This window comes from Ziziphus jujuba, chromosome 4 (genome assembly GCF_031755915.1).
Source record: "Ziziphus jujuba cultivar Dongzao chromosome 4, ASM3175591v1".
NCBI classification, from domain to species: Eukaryota; Viridiplantae; Streptophyta; class Magnoliopsida; order Rosales; family Rhamnaceae; genus Ziziphus; species Ziziphus jujuba.
Genome location: NC_083382.1, coordinates 9,900,447 through 9,909,173, shown reverse-complemented (window position 1 = coordinate 9,909,173; position 8,727 = coordinate 9,900,447). Strand labels below are relative to the sequence as shown.

The window sequence follows — 8,727 nt, the reverse complement described above, 5'->3', positions numbered from 1 at the left end:
TATTTATTGTTTATCAAATGGTTTGATCCCTTGGTTTTCGGGAGGTACGAATATCGGGTTTTGTGAAAATGTTTTAAAAGGGGAACTTTTCCAATGGAGTGAATAGTGAGGGTTTTGAGAGAAAATATTACTTCAATTGTTTATTTATTTATTTATTTAATTGTTCGGTATTGATTAATTAAATCCCTTTTATTTGGTATATTATAAATATTAAAGGTGTTCAGTAGATAGGGTCACTCACTGAGATGATTAGCATCTCACGTTTTTAAATTCCGTTCCCCTAGGTCCAGGTTGGAGACGTTGATTGTCCGAGGCGAGCCCAACGTCTCAGTTCGTTGCCGAAAGTTCAAGAAGTATTTCTTCCCTTTTTCCTCTCTATCTTGTATTGCTTCTTATCTTTCATGGTATTAATTCCACATTTATTGTATAATGCTCTGTATACTGTGTTGGACGTGTAGTTATTATTTATGCACTGATTTACTGTTCTTTGAAGTGCTGTAAATTTGTGGAGTCAATTTGTAGTTTTGCGGGAGGAATAAGGGGATGAGTATAGAAGTGTGTTTTCAGTGCAGGTAATTTTTGGTAAGTCCTACCCTTAGGGGAGGTGCTGCCGGATTTTCCGTTGGAAGGTTCGGTGGTATTTCTCTGGGATCAGGGCTTGTCTAGGATTCCGTGGAAGGAATTCTGGACGGGTCCTGACAGAGTTAGCTACTCCAACCATTACCCACTAACATCTATTCTATTTAGTACTTGCTTCTATTGCATCCAATGTAAATCCTGTAGCGGATCAATTCCAACATGCCTTTTGTACTAGTAATTTCTGCAATCAACTCTATACCTTGTTCAATAAACACTAGTTGTTCGATCATGTTCATAATGACTTTATAGCCAGATTGTTCTTGCATGTCATGGGATTGACGTGAAAGAGTAGGGATGGCTATATTTTTAGGAGTGAACTCCAGGACAATATGGAGCATATGGATACAAGTTATATCTTAGAATAAAAGACAATTTTAAAACCGCTTGTTTATGGACAAGGAAACAATAAGTAATGCTAAGATGTTACCAAGTAATGTGGCCAAATGAGATACAGTTAGCTTTCATTTATGAGTAATGCTACAGATATAATAAAATCTACTAAACTGTTTATCAAATGTATATGTATTACTATTTTCTTGGTCAAAATATGAACATAACTTATATATAAATAAATTAAACTTTGAAAAGACAAACTCAATTGAATATAAGCTAATCAATTAATGACACATAAATATTTGATAAACATTTCGGTAGACTATTTGATATGTACTTCTAGCATTATTCTTTAGTTAGTATTATTTGTTCATTTATGTTTAGGATTCACATAGAAGTGACATATGTAGTAAAATATAATTTGCGATTGGCATTATTTTTGACACATTTTGTTTAGGAGAAAAATTAGAAGTTCCTGTAACCATATATAATTGTTAGTACTACAAGGGAAAGTGCAAGCTAAAATATGAGAGCATATCTTCAGATTTACTTTATTACCCATCTCCAATGTGTTTAACAGCAAAAACCAAAACGAAAACAACAACCCAAAAAAAAAAAAATAATAATAACTTTATTACCCATCTCCAACGTGTTTAACAGCAAAAACCAAAACGAAAACAACTCAAAAGACAAACAAAAAAAAAAAAAAAAAAAAAAAAAAAAAAAAAAGATAACAAAAGAAATTAACTAAGAAAATCACCAGCAGACAAACGTGTACTGAAAAAACCAATACCCTTATATTTTTCAATCTCCGGTTGAATTGAAGCTAGAGACACCTAGCCAACCCTATTCAAGAAACTAAGTGGCTAACTAAATTATCCAAGTCAATGGATGAAGAACCATTAGGTTCAGTAGCCTCATGGGCTAGTCTTTTCCACTCCATCACATTCTTTCTCATTTCCTTACCCTTCTCTCCCTCCATCAACTCTTTCACAAGCTTCTCAACTTCCTCTCTCTTCAATGCTTCTTTGTCCATCTCCATTCCAATACCCCACTCCTTGCAACAAAATCGGCAGTTCGTGGGTTGGTCCCCTCCAAATGGACAACAGAGTAATGGTACACCTGAAGACAAGCTTTCCACAGTTGAATTCCAACCACTATGCGTTAAAAAACCTCCAATTGATGGATGATTAAGAACCTCCTCTTGTGGGCACCAACTCCCTATTAGACCTCTTCCTTTCGTTTCTGCTGCGAACTCGAGCGGCAAAACAGCTGTTTCGCCAACTACCAAATCAGGCCTGATTATCCACAAGAAAGGGTGTTTGCTATTTGCAATTCCATAACCAAACTCCGCGACCTGTTCTGGCGACATAATTGCTATGCTCCCAAAGTTGACGTACAAAACTGAGCCTTTGGGCTTGGTATTGAGCCATTGGAGACATTCGCTCTCTTCCTTCCAGAGACTGTATTTGAGTTTCAAAGGGTGTTCCGGTATGCGATTAAGAAGAAGTTGTAGGGGACCAATCACAAACACTTGGGGAAACATAGATGAGATCGCATCCAAAACATCTTGCTCCAACGCCTTGAATGTGTGAATAATAATTGCTGAAGCTTGATGGGCCTTTTCTGTTGCTTCTATGCAAGAGTTAAGCACAAAATGATCTATTGTACTTCCTGACCAACAAAAGCTTGGCATATCCCTAACATGCATATCTTTCATTCCCGGAATCCAATCTATAATTATGTCTGAAATTTTGAAAAAAAAATGAAGAAAATTAAATATTTAATTCAATTGAAAGGCTAATATTAGTTTAAAGGTATTTCAAATATGTGTGTGTATATATATGTATATCTATATATTTACCTTTCGGTACTGGTGGAGGTCCTAACTTTTCCAGAAGAGTACCTAGTTCTTTGAAGCCCATGAAAGAGCAAGCCGGAATAGTATAAAAGAACACGACCGGAATTCCAAGTTCTCGTCCGGCGGCGATGGTGAAAGGCATGAATCCGTCGGAAACAATGCGAGTCACCGAAGGGGGACTATCATTGCAAGTTCTGGTCATGTCGTTGAGTCTTTTGACTAGATCACAAAAGGGAGCCAACATCTTCTCCATGATGGCTTCGATAAGAGGAACAACGTCTTGTGTAGCATCAGCATCTGAAGGCGGAAGGCCGTCGGGAATTGTTTCGAACCGGAAGTCAGGCAAGCCGTGGAGAGAGTCGGGACCAAGAGATTTAAGAAAGCGTTTGTGGTTGTACTCGGTGTTGACAAAAGTGATATGAAAACCTCTAGAATGGAGAAGCTTTGCCAATTTAAGCATTGCTTTGATATGGCTTTGAGTTGGAGTTGGAATACATAAGACGTGATGAGTTTTATTATCAGCTACCTCTCCTTTCTTGGAATCCATATCTGCTGGCAACTCTGTAAAGTTTTTTGTTTTGCACTCAAAAGTTATGAAGAAGGAGCAGCCTTATAGCGTTGCCTTGATATTTTTTTTAATGCCATGCCAAGTTGGGTCAGAGAATTTTTACCTGCCTATTTTTACTTTAAATGTTATTACAAATTGTTAACTATTTTGTCATCTATTCCAAAAACTCAAAAACATAACCCAAAAAAAAAAAAAAAAAAAAAGACCCACACGGTTACCTATGTATACATATTAAGCTAACACACAACACACGTCAGCATTTTTAATATGTATAATTCACTGAACGCACATATTGAGATCCCGACAAACAAACTAAAAAGAAGTAACAAAAGATAAAAAAAAAACACATTCCATGAAAGACAGTAGATAAATTTTAGTTTATGTTACAATTTAAACATCTAAAGTAATTAAAAGAAGTAGCAAAATTGCGGCTTATGTAATCCAAACAAAAATTAGATAGAAAATAAATTATAAATATTTATACTTTTTTTAAGAAAATGTTTGTACCTGCATATAAAATTATATTAAAATATTAAAATACTAAAATATTGATTAAATATGTATATAGTGTTAATATATTTAAACATATTAAATAACACTGATTACATATAAAAGAGATGATAAAAAATATATTACAGATAAGTAAACTAAAAATATTTAAAAAAAACAAATAAATGTGAAAAGCAATACAAAACAGTAAAACGAAAACAAAAGAAAAATAGTAAAGGCGGGAGGGGCACATAGTAAGGGGACAGAAAAATAAATAGTTAAAAAAATCATTAAAATTTTAAAAATATATAAAATAAAATAAAAAAAGAACAAAAAAACAAAAAACAAATTGAGTGGGCACCGCCTCAGAGGTCAGACATGACGATCTTGAAAGTTAATTACAATGGATCCAGTCCATGGAAATGTTTTTTTTTTTTTTTTTTTTTCTTGGAAAAAAATCTATCACTTTTCGATGAAAGATGAAAGATTGCCGATCCACGCTAATGGCCAAGTAACAAAATTAGTTATCTGTTGGAGTTAAATGATATAATAATATTTAATTATTTATTATATAAATATATTAATTAATAATATTTTAATATATATTATTTAATAAACATTTTGAAAGCTCAACTGTTATTTATCACATAATAAAAAGTTAAAGAGATTTCTTTGTAAAAAAATAAAAAAATAAAAAATAGATTTCTTTGTAAAAAAATAAAAAAATAAAAAATCTTTTCATATATATATATATATATATATAATATAATACAACTTTAAATATTTGACTACAATGTACAAATATTATATCTTATCAAACATGTATCATATCTATATATTTTTTTGATTTGAAGGTTGTCTTTCATAATTATTCTTCACTATGGATATAATAAATATATATATATATATATATATATTAAGTAAAAATCATTCCATTAAACCAGAGACACAAAAGATGCATCCTTTTTTAGGAGAAATCCAGCCAATTTGGACCTACCTCAAGTGATCAATTGGGAAAGCAAAATGAGTTAGCCTATCTGCAACGTTATTGGTATTCCTCGTAGAGAACCAAGAAGAGAAACATGGGTATTCTTCAAACAGAAAATAAATAATTTTTTTATTTTTATTGAAAAATCAAATGTTATTTGGGCATTATATAATAATTAAACTGGCTCTCGGATTTAGTTTTCTTTAGTAAATTTTTAATATAAAAAATAACAATAAAAATAAAATATTATAGATTACTATTATTATCCATAATTTACCATTTGACTGCTATATATTTAATTATAAAGTGAGCTCATAGTTTACTAGATTATAACTAATATATATATATATATATAATATATCAAAATGTATTGATAATATTTTTATGCGTATTTGGTCTACGACCTGTCATGCATCCAAATATATGTTAAAGAAAATATTTATATAAATTAATGCTATAATTAAATATTATTTAGTTTTTAGTTATAAAAATAATTAACTTAATTAAAATTTGTTGCAATTTTAATATTTGCAAAAAATATATAATAGTCAAACTAACGGAAAATTATCAAAACTATCAAAAATTATATATATTTTTTGCTTTTGAAAAATATTAGAGAGTAGGAAAACCCCTCTTTCCTCTTCTAAAAGTTCAAACCTTGCCTCAAGAATAAAAATTAGTAATAAATTTTGTGCATGCAACGTATGCCTCCCAAAAAAAAAAAAAAAAAAAAAAAAAAAAAACAAGTACCTTGAGTATGACCAACAAAAATTGGAAAGAGAAAAACAGCGTAGTAGGTGCCATAATTGACAATTAATCAATATCTGACAGTGAAGTACGAAAGAAATTTCGAGAGGTATACATTGCACGCACAGTAAATAAATAAATAAAAAGGGAGAGTAAATTATGAACTAAAGCACGTTTTTGATAGAAGCATTTATATGCTTGATTTGATTTGATGTGAAAAGTTGGTTGGATTAAAGAATTATAAACATGCGTAATAATCTCCTTCGCATGAAATAATTAATCCTGTATAAAAGGGTTGTCCCCCACGCATGGAATAATTAATCCTGTATAAAAGGGTCGGATAAAATTTATTCAATTAATTTGCCTTTCTATTCATAAAAAAAAAAAAAAAAAATGAATTGACCTTTTTGTGATTTTTTTATTATTGTTTTTTTTTTATCTCATTATTTTTATTTCTTTTTTTGCTTTAAATCTTTATTTCTTCCATTTTTCTTTTTTCTTTTTTTTTTTTTCAGCAGTATCACTTTTTTTCCCTCCAGTTTTCTTCCCTTATTTTTTTATTATCTTTTCTTTTCTTTTCTTTCTTTCTTTTTTAATCTTTTTTTTTTTCAATTTTTATTCTTTTATAATCTTTATTTATATATTTTTTTAAGCAGTATCACTTATTCCCCCTTCAGTTTTCTTCCCTTTTTTTTTTATTATCTTTTCTTTTCTTTCTTTCTTTCTTTTTCAATCTTTGTTTTTTTTTTTTTTTTTATATTGCATCAGTTTTTGTTTCAGTTTTCTTCTTCTTCTTCTCCTTCTTATCTTTCCATTTCTTTTTTCTTAAAAAATTAATTTTCTTTCTATTTTTTATTTTTATTTTGATTTTTCCCATTTTTGTTTCTTTTTATAGATATCTAAATTAATTGATATTAATGATTTTATAAGTTAATAGATATTTTTTTTAAAAAAATCATTAGATAAAAAACTTATCCATTTTTTTATGTATTAAATTTACCTAATTTAAATTATTTTATTTTATTCATAATAAAAGAAAAAATTATTGTAAATACTCAATAAATTATGCTATAATTTATATTCATTTTAATAATAATAATTATATATATATATATATATATTGAGGCTCTTATATAAGATTCATGGATTTTAATAAAGTTCAAAATTCTATCATTGACTGTTCAATTTTACCAACGGTCAATATTAGATTTGACTTCATACAATCTCAATTGGCTTTCATTTTTTTATTTTTTATATGTTTTCTCATCGAAAACTTGTATGGCCTCGCACCCAAAACTCATATAGCCTCGCACAACAACGCCAATGGAAGTCGGGAGAAACTCCATAGCCACCGTAAGCTAGATCCAAAAACAGCAAAGTCATTACTTCAATATATTTTCTAGTTCAACTATTCTTTTTTAATATATGGATCTGGTTTCTCTCTCTACATTGCCAATATATATTTTTTACTAGAAATTAATGGTATTCTGGTGTTCTGTTATCATCAAATTTTAGAATTTTCAATATTGAGACACTTGCTCTGTTACACACCATATACGTCGTTAGAAAGAACAAAAAAAAAAAATCTTTAATTGTCCATATGTCAGAACTTCATACATAATTACATAACATACATAGGGAAAAAGAAAAAAAAAAAATCCATCATATTGTGTCACTCACTATTATTTTCTTCATTATTTCATACTCAAAAATCAAAAATTTAAAATCAGAGTACATGGATGAAAGAAATATAATCGACAGATAAGAAAACATACAAAAAATAAAAATAAAAAGCAACTGCAATGTGGTTTAGAAAGAAGAAAAATGTATATGATGGACATAAATGTACTATAAGTGAAATACCCACTATATTGTGAGCAATTTGTCATTGTCCCAGCAGTGTAGAAATTGGATGGTGATTACACATAATCACTTAGTAATTAAACAATCATTACCCATAATGACTCATCCAAAGGAGGGCAAGGTTTCCATAATAGCAAAATCAAAGTAATATGTATAAACCATGTATCTATTCACTAATATTACACGTATAAAATGTTTATTATATTTATTTACGAAATGATACATGTTAAAATATTATTGGTTGGTATATTTATATAATTTAAATATGAAAAAATAAACTCTTAAATAAATACATGAATTAAAAAAAATAAATCAATTAAATATTATTATATTATCTATGATGTTATTTAATAAATAAATTTGATAAAAATTTTGATAAGTTTAGCATTTTTAGTATTTATAATGCTATATAATAAAATAAATAAAAAAGACTGTTGAATAGCACATAAATTTTCACGGCTCATGATCGATGTAAATAAGCTAAGTTTGAGCTAAGTATTAGCATTCTCAAGCTCAACTTGCATAATTTTAGTAATGTTTAGGCTTGGCTCAAGTTTATAAAATTTTAAAATAAATTGCTTAAGTTTGGTTCAACTTCTTCATGAAAAGCTCGAATTTAATTCAGCTTATTACAATATAAACATTTTAAAACTTCATTATTTATTCTTTAAAAATAATAATTTAACATGAATAATTAATTATGTTCATTTATTCTATTAATTTTATTATAAAATTAATTTATTCTTAAAAAGTATGTAGATTTAAAATATAAAAATTTTTGTTTATGCATTATAAATATTCAATTTGGTTAATTTCATAATATAACTTTTATGAGGTACCATTTGTGGTAGATTGAACAAAAATTTCTAGATTTTTACTTTTTTCCAATTTATGGTGTTGTGAAATACAAACATATAAAAAAACGTAAAAAACGTAACATTTTTGGTTGTAGTCAAATTAATTAGAATATTAAGCAAATTAACCGTTAAATCGTTTTTAATTTTTTTCTATATGGAAAAATATGATGTTAAGTACTTTGGCAGTATCTTTCTAAAAAACAAGTACTTTGGCAGTAAATAATGAGACTAACAAGAAGTTGTTAGAGTCTATCAATGCATCATTGAGGTTCTACATGACACACACGATGATTGGTGGTATTTATGTGTTGCTATGTGCAATTGGTGCAACTTTGACAGAGGAATCACACATCATCATGGCTTCGATGGTGGTGCAACAGAA

General features: G+C 28.7%; 1 protein-coding gene across 1 annotated transcript; it reads right to left on the bottom strand.

The window, feature by feature from the left end:
- Nucleotides 1-1,747: 1,747 nt before the first annotated feature.
- On the bottom strand, nt 1,748-3,438 carry LOC125421731 (7-deoxyloganetin glucosyltransferase-like). Its single transcript, XM_048471135.2, has 2 exons — nt 2,837-3,438; nt 1,748-2,718 (listed from the first exon to the last, which is right to left on the bottom strand). Exons 1-2 carry the CDS (start codon nt 3,378-3,380, stop codon nt 1,823-1,825), a joined length of 1,440 nt encoding a protein of 479 aa, XP_048327092.1. The 5' UTR covers nt 3,381-3,438; the 3' UTR covers nt 1,748-1,822.
- Nucleotides 3,439-8,727: the final 5,289 nt, after the last annotated feature.